This window comes from Chanodichthys erythropterus, chromosome 3 (genome assembly GCF_024489055.1).
Source record: "Chanodichthys erythropterus isolate Z2021 chromosome 3, ASM2448905v1, whole genome shotgun sequence".
Lineage (NCBI taxonomy): Eukaryota > Metazoa > Chordata > Actinopteri > Cypriniformes > Xenocyprididae > Chanodichthys > Chanodichthys erythropterus.
In genome coordinates, this window is record NC_090223.1 from 29,942,925 (window position 1) to 29,962,570 (window position 19,646).

The window sequence follows — 19,646 nt, forward strand, 5'->3', positions numbered from 1 at the left end:
TCTCTCCATCTCTATACAAAACACCCACCGCCACAACAACAGCAGAGACAGAGGGAGATCAATAACAAGGGCAACACAGAAAATAAACATGCACACCAGCACCCCCTCCCAAAATGATTCGTCCTCTCTGCCCTTCTTTTCCTGCATTCATGTTTGCTGCTTGTTATTGGTTTATGTGCTCGTCTTTCTCTTCTCAAATGGTTTTATTGCTACATATAGGAGTTTAGAGTCAGAGTACAGCAGTTTTCCCACAGTGCCAGACTTTGTCCAGTCACTGCCAGCAGGAGCATCCCCACTGCTCAGGAAAACAAAGTGAAATTTTGCAAATGAATAAATTTAAAACAATACAATGAAAGATGTTTTCTATTCAATTGTCCTCGCTTTTTGAACAAAGCTAAAAGCATACAGCATGGCCACTGTAGTCCGATTCAAGAACAAATGACTTAAAATAAAGAAATAAATAAAAGCCTTTCTGACAGACAGCATACAGTTTGGGTTCTATAAAAGGAATTTCTTTATTTATTATATAGGTAATTGCTGAGCATCTTTACAAAAGTGCATAAAACCAAAACAGAAATGTGTGAAACTTTTTTGAAACTGAAGAGAAAAAAGCTGTTTGATGTATACATAAAGAGTAAAAGGTTATGAATATTCTTCAAGAAAAATTATTTGGCAGTCTGAAGGGTCTCAAACTCATTCACATGACTCATGGACAGAATCATTTGGAGCGGATAATGGATTAACATCTGATTTACTGAATTGCAAGTACTAAAATAATTGGGGATGTATCACTATATAAAAATGAATATAATATGAATATTCAAAATGAATATGAATATATAAATATAAATATATAAATATAAAACCTTATTAATTATTAGGAGATTGTAGAGATTTTTCTAATATTTGTTTCAATAAGTAATATTTATTAGTGGGTGCTCATGTCCCTTATTTTTACATTTAGATTACCTTTGCTGATGTCTAGCTCATATAAAGTTAATCTTTAAACACACTCATTTAAATACTATTATTTTTTTATATTTTTCATACTGTACATTATAATGTTGTGATGCCTAAATTTTCAGGAATCAGCCATAACATTAAAAACATTCATGACTTATAGGTATTGGCCAAATAATATTTAGAAAGCTTGTGCTTTTGCAAAAGATGTGGTTTTAAGTCATGTCTTATTGCTATTCCCGCCTCATATCATCATTGTTTCCGTTCATGTATCTACTTTTGCAATCTATAACGTGGCAAAGAATCCCAAAAATATTGGATTACACTGGTGCATTGCATGAATCCTGAGCAAACACTTTCAAATGAACTTCTGAATGCTTGATAAATGTGTGTCTGTGTATACATACATGCATATATACATATACACACACATTTTATATATATATATATATATATATGTTTGTATATGTATATGTAATATAGTCTCCCTATTCTTCCACTGATGTATTTACAAACACAAGGCTTTTTCATATAAAAGCTGTTTTTGCTTTCCCCCTGTCTTGTTTACTTCCCATTTATTTTAGAACGCTTGTGTTTGTAACCTGTTCTTTGTGGATGGTTGACCGCGCAGTGACCTTTTGCATTGGGGAAAGTGGTATGGGTATCTGCCCGCAAGGCCTGACACTGCGAGCAAGAGCTGCAATTAATGCCAAGTGTTTGGGGGCAACAGCATAGTGGGGTTAGGGGGAGGTCAGCATCTCGCACACAAACACACTCCGGGTAAATGTCGTTAAAGGCCATTTTTGGGTGTGCGTGATAGTGCAGTGCGAGTGCCCTCGGGATGCTGAGCTCAGCGAAGAGGGTTGTGTTCTAAATGTTTTTCTTTCTCTCTCTCTCTCTCTCTTTTTCTCTCAGTCATGCGTCCGATGTGATGGAGACCTCAGGGTGGAAGTCGATGGTGGCGTCTCATCCTCACCTGGTTGCTGAGGCATACCGCTCCCTGGCCTCCGCCCAGTGCCCTTTCCTGGGTCCTCCCCGCAAACGCCTCAAACAGTCTTAGTGCCGCCCCTTACCGTTACCTAAGCCGCACACCTACACACACACTCAACAGACAACTGCCTACAAGAGGGGGGGAGGGCGCTATTTTAGATTTACATCCCCCCCAAGCTCTGTCCCTTTAGATGCCTAAACCAGCTCTTGACCTGCCCCTCCCTTCACGTTATCCAGACAGACCCCTCCGGCGCAGAGGGACCCTGTTTGTTGCTGCCCTACCGTCGGATTCCTCAGTGTCAAGTTTGGAGGCTGCCGCAGGTCGATTATTGTCCAAAAATGTGGCCATCCTCTGCACCAGTCTGGCCGTCTGTTCTAGAGAGAAATGATCCTGTTGGACTGGATTCGTGAGCGTGGGTGGATGGATCAAGGTTGAGCTTTTGGTTGGGCAGTTAACCATGAGATGGATTAAGACTGGACTTTTTACGTAACTCCTTCCACTGGCACTACCTTGTGCTCTCCTTCACTGTGTGAACCGGTTCTCCATCTTCGCTTCATCCCTCCTTTAAAAAAAAAAAAAACATTGGCCGGTAGACATTCCCCTTTACTGTCATGAACTGAGGGTTTTTTCTTTCGAAAGGAATAGAGGACAAACTCCGTTATTGCAAAAGAACCTTTTTAATAGGTAGCATGTGTCTTCGTAATGACGACATCAGCGTTTAGTAGATTCCTGTGTGACTTTATGAATCCTGTATGACAACAAACGGCTTTTTCCAGAACTGTCCTTTGTTTCTTGGGAAAATCGAAACATAGAACTTGCCACCTTTATGAACTTACGACCCCCAAGCTAGCCTGGCTTCCAAATGGAGATGAAGGTCAGATGGACTTACAGTGCTTTGGTCTCCTTTTACAGGGTGAATAAGTTGACGAATCCGGCGAGGAGTGTAAAAATGGGGAAATGCTCATCAAACTTTTTTTTTTTTTTTTCCTTGTGATGTTTATTTGGGATTTTTCCTCTTTGTAGCACTTGTGTATTTGAATCCAGGCTTTCTGTATGAAAAAAAAAAAAGCCCAAAAAACTCAAACTTGTCTACATTTGTGTATTTCTTTTTGTTTTGTAACAACCACAACAATGCTTGTGTTATGGGCATATCTTGGTGGTTATTTTGCTTTCTGCTGATTTCATTCTCTTTATATTTGGTCTCAGTCATGGATTAGACAAATCTGGAGCTCTTGCTGAAACAGAGAATTGGCTTTTTTAAATAAATAAAAAGCCTGTCCGACAAACAGCATACAGGGTTTTTGGTTCCATAAAAGGAATTTTGTACAGGGCTTTATCTTGTTTGTAAAAAAAACAAACAAAAACAGTGCATACAATCACACATAATTGCTGAGCAAGCTTAAAAAAATTGGGTAAAATGTATCCAAAAAAATAAAATGAAACATTTTAAGTATGGGAAAATGTAACCTTCAGTAGTATGGGGAAAAAATACAAACATTCTTCAAAATATCTTCTTTTGTGTTCAGCAGAACAAAGAAATGCATACAGGTTTGGAACAACTTGAGGATGAGTGCATTTCAGAATTTTAATTTTTTTGGGTGAACTATCCCTCTAAGAGGAAAAAAGACATTCAACAGATACAGAGACTAAAGGCCCCGATATACAGTACGTAAAGTAAAAACGAACAAATGGTGTCAAAATTAAGTTTGTTTTGTGTTCGTTTCGGGAGTTTGTAACAGTTTGCCAAAGCAAACTTTCCGGAAAAATGCTATTGTACTACCATTGGTCCGTGAGACTCCACCTGCTTTGATGTGAAATCTTCTCTGGTTCATTTCTTCTTTTTAGTCCACCGAGGCCATACGTCCACAAGTTAAACATAAATACACTGGAGAGTCTCTTTATTATAGAAACTGAATTTGTTATTTTAATTGAAAGAGACACTGATACTTTTAATACTGTAAAGCTGCTTGATATAAAGCAGCCTATCGAATAACATGCTATACAAATAAATGTGACGTGACTTTACTAAGGTGCCGACTTGCGGAGGTCGTGCAAACATCCACATTGCAATGATCAGATGCTTTCTTAACTATCATTTTCTCACAACTGTCATTTTTAGCTGTGCTTACTTTTTTGAGAGGAAAGCATGGAGCACATATTTACATATTCATCTAAAGGTCGCTCTCAGCAGTGTGGGGGCGGCGTCAAGATGTATACCGATGGCCTTGTATTTCATATTTTTTACCTCTAATCATAGAAAGAAGAACAACTTTGTGAGTATATCGGGGCCTTAACAGGTCATAAATATTCTTCAGAAAAAAGTGATATACTGGATGGTTCTTAGTCAAAGAAGGACTTCATGAATTACTTATAATCACCAACAGTGACCAAAAAAGCATAAACTTTTTAATTTTTAATTTATTTAATTAAGCAAACTTTTTTTAGATTAGTCCTCCAGACACTATACTTCAGTGCTTAGTTTCTTTGCCAAATGTCCTTTTTCTACACTACTTTTGTTTCTACACTACTTGTATTATTTGTGCAGTAGGTGTCCTCTGTCACATTCAAATGTTCTTTATTTATGGATTTCTCAAATGCTTTACTACATTTCCAAATGTGCAATATACATCAAGGCACATTGGGTGGAAAACTGCGTCCTGCAATGGACTCAGTTTAAAACCAAAAAATGGGTTTTAAAAATGGTTAAGTAACATTTAATCCAGAGATGCCACTTTCATTGAAATTACAATGTTGGATCCAGGGTAACCCCAAGGTACTTAAATTCTGGAACAAGATCAAGTTCTACTCCATTTATGAAGCCTGTATCATCCTCCCTCAGCAAAAATTAACTTCTATGAGCAACTACAGGCTCTATTGAAACATCACAATTTATACAATAAGTCCAATGAAATAATTGTCATTGGAGATTTTAATGTGAACTGGGACTTTTAATTTTTCTCAACTTATTGAGCAACCTACAAGAATCACAAGATAGTCAAAAACCAAAATAGTTCTGCTTTTCAGTAACAAGCCTAAAAGAATGATTAAATCCTATAATTTTCTGACTGCTATCTCAGACCACAACTTCCTATTATTCTCTAGAAAACTCACCAGGTCAAGGGTCAATAATGATTTCTCAAATCCATCAAGTAATAGGTCACCATTTGAATTTTTCCCTAGAAATCAACGACACAATGTGGCCATAGCTTTATCATCAGTGGACTGATTGATTTTGAAGCATAAATACAATAACGTAGGCTATAAACAAACTATACCACGGTTGCATGGCTTCGACTTCACTAAGCTTCCGACAACTCTTTAAAACCATTTTCCCTGAAAGTTCATGTTAAGAGTGAAAGCAGACTAGTGAATAGATGAGTTTACCTGTTTGGCTGATGACGTTTAATGTCTCAGACACTCTCTGCAGTCCCATTTTAGCAACCGTTTTTTTCAAGACAAGTAAAATCACAAGAGATTATTACTGATTATGTCGTTGACTAAAACTTGAAAATATTTTGAGTTTGTGTTCACCACAGACCTTTTTCAGGCATTTAACCAAAAAAGACTTTGGGGTGATGAAACCGAAAGTGACTGACTCGTTTCTGGGTTTTGGCCTACAAAAACACATCATCCCAGCAGCACTCTATTAAGTTAAGTTATTAAGTTACATTCTTCTGCTTAAATATATAACGCCTGATCACACTATAAAGATAACTATAACAATAATCAACAGACGATAACATTTTCTTATAAGCGTATTGCAGTTGTCATCTGCTGATTTAAATGCTCAAGCTCTTTAAAGTCCGATAAGCTGCCGATGTTTTTTATTGGTCATAGGAAAAATTGTTCATTGAAAGTCATCCCCAGTAATATATATTTCTACTGTGGTGTGGATTTCCCTATTTTCATAGAATTAGAACAATTATTAATACTTTATAGTTGTAGTTATCATCCTTGGTGTAAATGGGTTTATAGACCTTGAAATAATACATTGCTGTGCAACAAAACCGCTTGAACATTAAATTGACCATTCAGATACCAGAACTGGAACCACCCATTTTGTAATATACCAATATGAACAGAGGGGTCCAGAAAATGTCTTTTTTTTTTATTACAAATAGTGATATGTGTATAACAATTTGGTTAGTGACCTAGATATTAGTGCCGACTCGCAAATATTTCTTCGCTTTCATGATATTTCTTTTAAATGTTTCAACATCTTAAAAGTTTAAGGTTTTCAGTGTGGACTTTTGGACTCCACTGTATATTAACCAAAGAACATTTTTAAGAGTCCCATTTTTCTTCCTTCTAATGAGACACGGGTCACTGGCTCCTCTATGATTTACCAGCTGGAAACTGATCGCAATAAGCTTGGCTGAAGTGTTTTCTAGAACGTACCTGCAGGCTGTTTCATATAACAGGTCTGATGAGCTAACCAGTGGATTAGATGTGAAAAGAAGGTGGTACAGGCTGGTGTTTTGTGTGGATATTTTTTGTATCTTAAGTACATCCTGAGCTGCTTCTAATTGAGTTTCTTTTTTTCCTTCTCAGAACCTCTTGAAATTCTAATACTCTTTCTGCTCTGTTTAACAAGACTCAGGAAAAAAAAAACACTTACGAATATTAGATACGCGTGGCCCATGTAATCCCCTGTGGGTGGAATGTGTGAGCTTTATGTTTGTTTGTTTTCTTATATCTTCATGTTTGCGTGTTATGAAGGGGTGAGCTTATAAAGATGTGTGCTGCCATGTGTGCAGTTCAGCTCATAAAAACTGTGTGTGTGTGTCGCCCTTGAGCGTGTGGAATGAAACATTTGTTTGTGTATTGATGGTTTAGTTCTGGCATTATGAGGATCTTGCTCAAGGTTTCTAAACCCATTCAGTTATGAACCACTTTACTAAGACATCCAGCACAGTTACTTCTTGTCACAGTTCCTTTTTTACTTGTGAATCTGTACTTATTGTACATGTCCAATTTGCAATCAAGTGTGCAATTTATGTGGCTATACCGTGAGATCAATACAACATCTGTTGATCGATAGATACGAGAGCACAAATGGCCAATCACCAGTGCTCCGTCTGACTCTCCATCACTCTGTCTCTTTTATTGAATAGAGGGTTGCAGCAGGTCAACTCTGCAAACAGGATGAACAGCTCTGCGTCGCTGTCGCTCTCCCAGAGAAAGCCGTGGCGAGAGGGGGAGATGGATGGATGGTGCTGTGCACTAGCTGTCTAAAAAGGTGAAGAGAAAGAATGGACGAGTGGGTTATTATGGTGTGAAAACAAGAACACTGTTACGTCTGATACTACTAAAAGGGCTATAAACGGGTACACATGCTGTCTTGCTGCATTTCTTGTCACAGAAATACATCATCTTTGGTCTAAATCCCTTTTAAGGCATATTATATATGTGTGTGTGTGTGTGTGTGTGTATGTGTATACATATAGATATATATTTATAATCTCTCTCTCTCTCTGTCTCTGTCTCTGTCTCTGTCTCTGTCTCTGTCTCTGTCTCTGTCTCTCTCTCTCTCTCTCTCTCTCTCTCTCTCTCTCTCTCTCTCTCTGTCTCATACACACAAACATTTTTGCCGTCTTTTCCTTCACAGCTCAAGATAGATGCTAGTGAAGGCCGGGACTAAAAGGTTTTAATTATTTAAATAATAATGAAATAATTAGCACCAAACAATAATATTTTATAATCTTTGTTTTCCATAATAATGATAATATGTATAAATGTATATGTGTGTGTGTATAATATTCAGACCACTTTCACTCTGTTATATTGCAGCCATTTGCTAAAATCATTTGAGTTCATTTTTTTCCTCATTAATGTACACACAGCACCCCATATTGACAGAAAAACACAGAATTGTTGACATTTTTGCAGATTTAGTAAAAAAGAAAAACTGAAATATCACATGGTCCTAAGTATTCAGACGCTCAAATGCTCAATTGGGTTTAAGTCAGGGCTCTGGCTGGGCCATTCAAGAACAGTCACAGAGTTGTTGTGAAGCCACTCTGTCGTTGTTTTAGCTGTGTGCTTAGGGTCATTGTCTTGTTGGAAGGTAAACCTTCGGCCCAGTCTGAGGTCCTGAGCACTCTGGAGAAGGTTTTCATCCAGGATATCCCTGTACTTGGCCGCATTCATATTTCCCTCGATTGCAACCAGTCGTCCTGTCCCTGCAGCTGAAAAACACCCCCACAGCATGATGCTGCCACCACCGTGCTTCACTGTTGGGACTGTATTGGACAGGTAATGAGCAGTGCCTGGTTTTCTCCACACATACCGCTTAGAATTAAGGCCAAAAAGTTCTATCTTGGTCTCATCAGACCAGAGAATCTTATTTCTCACCATCTTGGCAAACTCCATGCGGGCTTTCATGTGTCTTGCACTGAGGAGAGGCTTCCGTCGGGCCACTCTGCCATAAAGCCCCAACTGGTGGAGGGCTGGAAGGGAGGGTTCTGGTCGTCCCAAACGTCTTCCATTTCAAGGATTATGGAGGCCACTGTGCTCTTAGGAACCTGAAGTGCAGCAGAATTTTTTTTGTAACCTTGACCAGATCTGTGCCTTGCCACAATTCTGTCTCTGAGCTCTTCAAGCAGTTCCTTTGACCTCATGATTCTCATTTGCTCTGACATGCACTATGAGCTGTAAGGTCTTATATAGACAGGTGTGTGGCTTTCCTAATCAAGTCCAATCAGTATAATCAAACACAGCTGGACTCAAATGAAGGTGTAGAACCATCTCAAGGATGATCAGAAAAATTGGACAGCACCTGAGTTAAATATATGAGTCACAGCAAAGAGTCTGAATACTTAGGACCATGTGATATTTCAGTTTTTCTTTTTTAATAAATCTGCAAAAATGTCAACAATTCTGTGTTTTTCTACAATATGGGGTGCTGTGTGTACATTGAGGAAAAAAATGAACTTAAATGATTTTAGCAAATGGCTGCAATATAACAAAGAGTGAAAGCGCAAGCATGAGTCTGTTACTCCCATCTTATCAGCCTTACACTGGCTTCTTTTTAAATTTAGAGTCGATTTTAAAATCTTACTTTGTTTATAAAGCTCTTAACAATCTGGCTCCTGAGTACTTGACCAGTGTACTTTCTCGCCACTCCCCGTCAAGAACCTTAAGATCATGTGACCAGTGCTTACTTGTTGTACCACGAACTCGACTTAAAAAACGAGGTGATCGGGCCTTTGCAGTTGTGGGACCCAAATTATGGAATAGCCAACCTTTATATATCAGGCTAGCCCCTTCTGTTACCACATTTAAGTCATCCCTGAAAACATTTCTCTTTTCCTTAGCCTTTTCTGATTTTTTTTTTTTTATGATTTTTTTTTGTTATTTTTATGTTTGTGATGATTTTGTGTTTTTAAATGTGCTTTATAAACAAAGATTGATTGATTGATTGATTGATTGATTGGTTTGATTGATTGATTGATTGAAAAATTTAAGGGGGTCTGAATACTTTCCGTACCCACTGTACTGTATATATGTATGTGTGTGTATATACACTGTATATAAAATGTGCTTTTTCCAAGCACATTTTACCTATTCCAATCCACATCAATCTTAATAACTACTAATTAATATTGTTTTTAATCATTTATAAGTGATATATAATTGTTCATGAAGGCTGGAAATGAAAAATGCCCTACATTCAGGTGTGCAGAATTATTAGGCAGGTTTTTTTTTACAGGCAAAATGAGCCAAAAAAGAGATTTAACGCAGACTGAAAAGTCAAAAATTATTAAATACTCATGAGAAGGACGCAATACTAAAGCGATACTAGAAATTGCAAAGTTAAAGCATGACCAATGGACAGCAAAATGCTCATTGGGTCAGCGGGGTCATACAAAAACAGGTGGAAAAGAAAAGACACATGTTAACTGCAAAATAATTACGTATTAAGGTGAAGAATTAAGTGTGAAACCACCAGGAACCCTTTAGTCTCCAGCGGCACCATTTCCCAGTACTGAAACCTACCTGGAGTCTTCAGAAGTGTGAGGTGTCAGGATCTCAGAGACTTAGGTTAGGTGAAGAATCCTAAAAAATGACCTGCTTTAATAAGAATCACAAGCTGAAGTGTTATAAAATATATGAAGACTGGGTTTTTATAGACCGACAGCTTGAGAGTGACTCCTGAAGGACCAGCACCACATCCTCTTGTACCACTGTTTGAAGAATTTATCTTCCAGAATCTGGCAGTAAGGTGTGGGAGTTCACTTTTATTCCATTTCTTATCCTGAAATGTCTGTCTTGCAGAGATGAACAATTATCACTTATAAATGATTAAAAACAATATTAATAGTAGTTATTAAGATTAATGTGGATTGGAATTGGTAAAATGTGCTTGGAAAAAAAAAATATGATCAGAAAATCAACTTGCCTAATAATTCTGCACACAGTGTATACACACACACACATATATATATATATATATATATACACACAGAAAGGGTACAGAAAGTATTCAGACCCCCTTACATTTTTCACTCTTTGTTATATATATGTATACACACACACACACACACACACACACACACACACACACACACACACACACACACACACACACACACACACACACACACACACACACACACACACACACACACACACACACACACACACACACACACACACACACACACACACATATAATATTATATTTCTTGAACACTGGTAGGCAAGATTCTTTTGTACACTTCTGAATTCATTCTTCTGCTGCCATCGTTGAGTAAGTCATCAATAAAGTTGAGTGAGCCTGTTCCAGAGGCAGACATGCATGCCCATGACATGACACTACCTCCACTATGTTTTCCAGTTTGTATGCCTTGGATCATTTGCAGCTTCATTTATCCCCACAGTTTTTGCTTTCCCTCTTTGATAAAGGTTTTCCCTCTTTGCTAAATATTTGTCTCATCTGTCCATAAAACTCATCTGTGTATTTTTGCAAATTCTAATTGGCTTTCCTATCTTTGGTACTGATCAGATGTTCGATCTTGCTGTGTATCCTCTGTAATTCTGTTGGTGAAGTCTCCTGCGAACGGCAGATTGTGAGAGCATCACCCCAGCTTTCTGGAGGTTGCTGGTGATTTTACTGACAGTTATTTTAGAGGGGTTTTTTTCATAGCCCTTATCATTTGTTTATCTTCAACTGCTGTTGAATTTCTAAGCTTGCCGTTGTCGGTTGCTGAAGCTTGCCGGTGGTATCTATCTTTTTCAGGACTTTCCTAACTGGACATTCCAGTTCAGTCTCCAGATTTAAATCCTATTGAACAAGCATTTCACCAGCTGAAGAGGAGACTAAAAACTGAAACTCCCCAAAACAAGCAACTGTTGAAAATGCTTGCATTAAAGGCCTGGAAAAGCATTTCAAAGTGTGATGTTATATAAAACTTGTCAATATTCTGACAACAATCTTGTCAACATTTTGGAAATTGTTTTTGTGTTCATTGAGATTGTTGTGTGTGTGTATATATGTGTATATAATATAATATAATATATATATATATATATATATATATATATATATATATATATATATTATATATATATATATATATATATATATATATATATATATATATATATATATATATATATATATATATATATATATATATATATATATATATATATATATATATATATATATAATATAAAATATATATATATACACACACTTACATATGCACACAGTGCTGGTTAGATTACTTACAAATTACATGACAAAAATTGTAGTTGGTAACATAATCCATAGCATTGTGCATTTTAGGTTAAATAATCTGAGGATTAATTGATTACTTTTAGATTACTTTTGACCCAATTCGTTTATCACATAGAATGGGATAATTTTGTACCATACAGATATAAAAATAAAAAGAGGAAGAAAATATATTCCATTCTGTTATCAACAAAATGAAAAAACATTAAATATTATATTATGTCAGTGTTTCCTAAACTGGGGTTCGTGATGGAACTACAGGGGCTTTGTGAGTTTAATGAAAATTTAATAATTAAATAAATCTATGGAAGTAAAATAATGCCATATGTTTTTGAAATAAAAAGCTTGTTGAATTGCTCTAATTGGAAAAAAAAAAAAAAAAAAATGCATTGCATTAACCGTGCTTGTATTTTAATGCATTGTATTTTTAGGGCTTGTGGGCTGAAGCGCATTACGTTCATATTCTGAGTTCACCTACTTGCCTGTAGCCTATAGCCTACATCCCCCGAATAAGGTGCGAGTTTGGTGGTCTTTTATATCACTGTATTTAGTCTATAAAGATAAGTTAAGTGTTCTATATGTCCCGATGGCAGGGGAATCCTGGAGTATGACATATTGAGGGAAACCCCAGTACTGCAGCACAGCCTTAAGGAAAGTTATGTCTACCTCAGATTTAACATTTGAACTGTGCATCAGCATTGGGGAATAACGTTATAATCTCGTTTGCAGCAGAGAGAAAGCTGCTTACATGTAAGCTACACAGGGAAAGTAACAGTGAAGACATTTAATTATATGTAAACATGACTTTTGTGTCTTTATCAGCTTGTATTCATATATACTGTCCCTGATAATCATCACACATGCACTTACCTCTCACTCCTTTACTGTAAATCCATTTTAATGAATGAAATTAATGGCTTGCTCTAACTGTTGAATTTGAACCACTGAATTTGTGGAAGCAAATTTGTAAGGCGAAGTAAAATGGACTGAAAAATGTCTGTTGAATATTGTAGTTTGTTTCTTTAAACAGAATCAATATGTTGGAAGTGAAATCTAAAGGTCGGAACACACCAAGCTGACGGTCGGCCGTCGGGCAGTTTTTCTTCGTCGGCCGACTAAGTTTCCTCGGTGTGTTCCGCAACGTCGGCTGAAGTTGGTCCTCGTCAGATTTGTTTCGGCCATTTCGACATGTTGAATCGGCGTTGGACCTCGTCGGGCCATATGATCATTCTGATTGGCTGTTCAGCTACTGCCGCCTGCTGTTTCAGAAAGGCATTTCATATCACGCAGGCGCAGAACTGATGTGCTGCTTGGCTGCCGGCTGATTAGCGTCGGTTTGGTGTGGCAGGGCAACTTTGGACACAGACGCTGCCAATGTGAGCAAACCCCGCAGTCTGCTTTCGTCGCCACTAGTTCGTCGGCGTCGGCTTGGTGTGTTCTGGCCTTAAAAGGTGATAATGGTGATAATTGAATTTTTAACAATGAAAATGTGTGTGAAATGTTTTGAATTGAAATATTCACAGCTTAAATATACAACCGTGTTGAATTTCAACCCATAAAAATGCAAGCCCTAAAAATACAATGCGTTAAAATACAAGCACGTTTTTTTGTTTTTGTTTTTTCAAATAGTGCAATTCAACAAGCTTTTTGTTTCAAAAACATATGCCATTATTTTACTTCCATATAAATCATAAAAATGAAAAACAAAAAGTGTTTGAAAAACCAAAGCCATACATTGTTAAATGACTTTCTCTGTAATAATTCACATAATAATTCATGTGGTTGGCAGAAGTTGATTAGAACTGCAATGATTAGATGTGCCTCTCACTTTTCTATAGCCAACTGACTAGTAGTTGGTCTGTGTGTGCAATTTTTAACTGGAAAACTGGAACCCATGTATGTGTTGCTAAAATGTTTATATGTTTATAAAATATTTAATTTTCATAATTTATCTATTTTTTGAGTGCTCTTAAATATTTTTTTAAATCACTTACTTTTCTCTGTTTACTGTCTTTCCATCAAGTCAAGTCAAGTCACCTTCATTTATATAGCACTTTTTACAATGCAGATTGTGTCAAAGCAGCTTTACATTGATAATTGGTATATATTTTTCCTTTTTAAAGAATAGTGTCAATGCAGGCAGATCAAAAGCACTGTTGAATAAATGTCAAGGATACTGTTGAATATCAAATGTCAAGTCAAATTAAATTAGGGCTGCACGATTAATCGTATTTTATCACGATAACGATATCTGCTTCTCTCGATTGATTTTAAATAATCGTCACGATATAGGCCCGCTCTATGAAAATGAACATAATTTGGAAATATTGGAAGTAATATTAGGAATTTCGCTGTTTTATCTTTTGAAGTTCCTAAAGGTTTTACCAGTTTTCATAATGTTGATCAGCTCTTTGCTTTACGAATTTGCCGGGCAATTTGAATCTGGTTTGTCTTATTGCAAACGAATTGTGTTGCTTTAAAATCTAATGTGAATACATATTACAAAGCGCTCACCAAAACCATGTTTTGTATTGATTTACCATCTAACGAAGTTATCATAGTTGGTTAAATTTAAGTCTTTGTGCCACCTACAGGCCTTTTGGGTGAAGTGTAGGTTGGTAAAGAACTTGCAAGTTACATTACTCTTTTGATAGAATAAACATGATTAATAATCGTGATTATAATTTTGAGGAAACTGTGGCACTGGCTGTCGTGTTGATGATGTCTTCACAATGGATGATCTAGTCGACTCGATCTCTGCTGATACTTCAGGGCTGCGTTGTGGTCGTGTCAAGGCACCGGTCCTCGGCGACATCTGGAAACGGCCCCGAATCCGGTTGACTATGGTAAACCTCGGGATAAACAGACTAATATTAGCGTAGATGCCTTTCTTTTTCATCACAGCTCAAGATTGGAGGCCAGGACTGGTTGTACATCTACCCTGCTGAAAGTTGTGATGGGTTTATCAAAAAGGCAATTGGCTCTTTTAACGGATAGGCGGGACTTGCGCTCCTACAGCCGCCATATGGAGTTTTACGATTTCTCACACCCGTCTCCTCCCCCTTATTATGTCTCTGCTTTGGCTCAACATATGAACATTTGATTTGTCACTTGTCTCAACACACACTGCAGATAGATGCCCTCAGACAGACCTGTTTCTATGATAAATGGAGGATACTGTGGCCTTGTGATAGAACAAGAGATGGATGGATATTTAAGGGAAAGGGGAAGAGATAAACTGATAGAATGTGACGCAAAGCAAGAGAGAGAAGGTGGCAGATGAGACAGCTCGGGAAAGGGAAAGGGACAGAGATGTATGGAGAGGGATGTGGAGAGAGCAGCGGTTGTTTATCTCTTTCGGGGGACGCGTGTTAGTTAAGCAGACGTATAGACTACAGCAGTGCAGTCAATGGCGCAGAATAAATGCGAACGTAGATCATTATCTTTTGATGCCACTAGTCTCGTGGCTTCTGGCCAGCGGCGCTGTCCGTCAGCCATGAAAGACTATTGTCAAAGTCTTGATGTGAGAGAAGATCTTGACCTCTTCACAGCCTTTGTGTTCTCTGAGAGAGCTGATAGAAGGTGGATAATGGATCCGCTAAGATCTTGTCATCTGAGTAAAAGTACAGATACCTTACATTGAAAAGTCACCAATTCCAATATGACTTGAGTAAAAGTCTTACCCCTGGATTCACAGACGAGGCTTAGGTCTAGTCCCAGACTAAAATGGATTATTGAGCTGAAAGCAGCTTGCAATGAGATTTCTTAAATTAGGTCAGTGCCATTGTTTTGTCTCAAGATTTATTTATAATTTTTTATTATTATTATTTTATCTAAGGCATGTTTATACAGTAAAAGCTACTTAAGTGTCCTAATTGAACTAAGCCCTAATCCTGGATTAAAGGGATAGTTCACCCAAAATATCTGTCATTAATTACTCGCCCTCATGTCGTTCCAAACCTTGTTACAACACAAATTAAGATATTTTTGATAAAATCCGATGACTCAGTGAGGCCTCCATTGACAGCAATTTACACTTTCAATGCCCAGAAAGCTACTAAAGACATATTTAAAACTACAGTGGTTCAACCTTAATGTTGTGAAGTGACGAGAATACTTTTTGTGTGCCAAAAAAATAACGACTTTATTCAACAATATGTAATGATGGGCGATTTCAAAACACTGCTTCATGAAGCTTCGAAGCTTTACAAATATTTTGTTTCGAATCAGTGGTTCAGAGCGTTTATCAAACTGCCAAAGTCACGTGAACCATTGAAATTTCGAAACGTTTTGAAACACTTATGACGTAACGAAGCCTCAAAATCACATGACTTTGGCCGTTTGATACACACTCTGAACCACTGATTCGAAACAAAAGATTCATAAAACTTCGAAGCTTCATGAAGCAGTGTTTTGAAATCGCCCATCACTAGATATTGTTGAATAAAGTTGTTTTTTATTATTTTTTTTGGCACGCACAAAGTATTCTCGTCGCTTCATAACATTAAGGTTGAACCACTGTAGTCACATGAACTGTTTTAAATATGTCTTTAATAGCTTTCTGGGCATTGAAAGTGTTAATTATCTTGCTGGCAATGGAGGCCTCACTGAGCCATCGGATTTAATCAAAAATATCTTAATTTGTGTTCTGAAGGTGAATGAAGGTCTTATGGGTGTCTAACGACATGAGAGAGTAATTAATGACAGAATTTTAATTTCTGGGTAAACTAACCCTTTAATCTAAGCCTGGTATGTGAAACCAGGCACACTGTAAAACACCTGCGATTCAGCAACTAATGACCTTGCATTCGTATAAAGTAGCCTTTTTAACAAGTTTTGGCAAGTAAGGTCAAAACGCACAAGATATATTACCTTCAATGCCTTATAGATGGCGATATCACTTCTTTTGTAGAAGAAATAAACTGCTGCAGAAAAAGTTTGGTGCCATGCAAAAGTACATGCTCTATTACAAATGTAGGCCTACTGGAGTATAGAGTACATATATTTAAAAATATAGTCAAGTACAGAGTAAAGGTTGCTAATATCTTTAATACTCAGTAAAATTACAAAGTAGCCAAAAAGATTAAGTACAGTAAATAATTACATTTACTCAAATACTTTACACCACTGTAAATAACCAAAAGGTAGCTGTATTTATGTTACTATCCTGTTGCCAAGTGTAAGGAGTTTCCTTGCGTCTGTCCATTTTATTGTTCTTGCAACATATTTTTTTAATTTTATTTTTTTACTATTAGTTGATCTATTTTTAAGTCCTGTGTCATGTTTAAAAAAACAGCCACTCCATCTACACACGAACTCTGATATTGAATGCTGGTTAATTTAATGCTGTTTGTTTCTTAGAGCCAAGCAGGTTCCACAAATGAAAAACAATCCATTCATAGATTAATTGATTTTTTTTTTCATGTGCGTTTGATTATAATCAATGATGATTTCAACTTTGATATGTGCAATTTCAATATTCACGATTTCAACTTTGTTAAAAAAAAGTGATAAGCAGTTTTGATATGTGCGAGTTCAATTTTAAGGAATACAGTATGCAGTTCAAATAACATTATTGAATCAATTGGATATTTGAATCAGACCGTACATTATCATTGATAATAGGCACAAAATGTATTTTTCATTTACATTTATACATTTAACAGACTCAAAAACTTTTTTGTTTCATGTTAAAGGTTGTGATGTGACTCATTTTGAATTTGTTTTTTTAGTTCATGTTTTTATTGAAAACTTTTAAATTCCTCTAGAGAAAATGAATGGGAAAAACTTCCGAAACCAAAGCCACTGACACAGTGGGTAGCCATTTGCGCTCCATTTTGGCTAGACTTTAGTGCACTGTTTAATATTTTAATGAATATTTAAAGTGTTGATATTTGAGAGGTAATTTATGTATTTGTTTGAGTAGTTTATCTGAGTTTCGGTAAAAAAAAAATGTTTCAAATTTTCTTCCTACACAATTCTCAGTGGGAGATGGAGAGCAAACAGACTTTTATCCTTCAGCAAACCCCTCCGTTCACCAGAGACGTACCATAAGAATACAATTAAACTAAAAGCCTCTGAAAAGTAATGAAAGCAGACGCTTTTACACTCTCGGGGGCCTCATGTCTGTTTCGTACTCGCTCACTCTCACATGCATTTTATACATTGCTATTTATTTTCATACCTTTTATTACCCAAACATTTCATTTGATCTCTTCAGCATTTACCTCCTTACTTCATCCCACACACATATAAACAAATATACCGTTCACCCTGGATGAATGCTCCAGTCTGATTTCTCTTCTTCACTGACTCTAGCTTGTGTTTTGTGGTTTAATGGCTGTGCCAAATATATATGTGTGTGTGTGTGTGTGTGTGTGTGTGTGTGTGTGTGTGTGTGTGTGTGTGTGTGTGTGTACATGTAGTGAAGCTGATGCAGACGTGCGCATTAAGTGCGTATTAAGTGTGCCATTGAACCTGATGTGCATCTCCCCAGCGGATGCCACACTGGTTGGCACCGAATGCAGTCAGGAGATGAGATTCAAGTCTAATGAAGCAAAACGCATAATGCTGCCGAGGAAAGATGGATAGACTGGATATGGAATGAGGGAGGGGGAGGTATTGTTATCGCATCTGTCCTTTTTTTTTTTTTTTTGTATGTCTCCAGCAAATAGGATTTTTACTTGCCTAATTGAAGGTTTATATTTTCATATGTGTTTGTTTTGGTTACTGTTGTCAAGCCTGTAATTTGAGGTCTCTCTCTTTCTCTCTCTACACCTAAAGAAAATATATTAAATAGACAGGTAAAAATATTTTATCTTAATATTTATATAGTCTCACAACAGAATGCTGACTTCCATATAGAATTTTTTTTTGGCACAATTGAGTGAAAATTAAGTGGAAATTGATCACTGACATTTTTTTTCTAGTATACAAACTAAAAGTAATCTATGTTCCCAAATATTGAAAGTGTAAACACTGTGGCCTCTACTTATAAGGCGAATAAGACAAATATGGCAAAAAATAATAGGAGAAAGAGTGACGTAGATGGAGCCAGAGGGTGACTTGGAGAAGAGAATGAGGGATAGAGAAAAAGCAAGATGAAGGATAGAGAGAATAATGAAGTGTATTTGTTTGGTTTAGTCTTCATGGTAGTATGTGTTCAGAGGGGGCTTGTTATAGTATTGCCAGATGTCTCGCCACTTTGATTGCAGTTGTGCATATATGTGATGATACAGGGTGATTAAAATCCTCTCTCCAGACCTCCAGTGTCCCATAATCCCACAGCAAATGGACTGTGAGGTTCCAAAGATTTTGAAGTTAAAAAACTGATTGGTCAAAAATATATATGTTGAGGGCCAATAACAAAACATACCTCCATATAAACCCGCGCTGGTTCTCTTGCACGCGTGCGCACGGACTGTCACCATGTGATGCACTTGTTAATGCTGGATCATTTAAAAATCAAAATGAATCACTGATTGAATGATGCCTAATAATGCTAGGCAGGAAGCTCATTAGATTTTGAGATGCGGTATTAAGTATTAGTATTAGCTTGAAAATGTTATTAAAGTGGGCATCAGTTCAATAGGTTTTAAGCCATAAATTCTGAATGCATCTGTGATGGCAAAAAAAAAAAAAAAACTTTGGCAGCGTACTGCATTTCAGAGACACGACCAAGAATCTAGAATGTTCAACCATTACAATACTAGGTCAGATTAATATACACCTTGCGACCATTACGGAAGCACTTACACTCTCTTCCTAACTTATACCCTTCACTAATGCTGGCTTTATCCATCATCACACACACTTCCCTCCGTAATGAGCCTGTATCTGAACCACAGTTTGAAAGATCGTGGAAGTGCACTTGTTTAATCTTTCCCATTCCTCATCTCCCTCCATTTTGGAAGCGTCTGGAGCATCAGACTCGTTGATTGCTCTAAAAACCCA

The 19,646-nt window shown here is 37.0% G+C and overlaps 1 protein-coding gene across 2 annotated transcripts in view; it reads left to right on the forward strand.

Moving 5' to 3' along the window:
• spop (speckle type BTB/POZ protein) overlaps positions 1 to 4,282 on the forward strand; it is an 87,621-nt gene extending 83,339 nt beyond the window's left edge. For both annotated transcript variants that reach the window (XM_067381704.1, XM_067381705.1), the window contains one exon: positions 1,876 to 4,282. In XM_067381704.1, coding sequence (XP_067237805.1) covers positions 1,876 to 2,020 — 145 coding nt within the window. In that variant the 3' untranslated portion in view covers positions 2,021 to 4,282. The remainder of the gene's footprint in view (positions 1 to 1,875) is intronic.
• Positions 4,283 to 19,646: the final 15,364 nt, after the last annotated feature.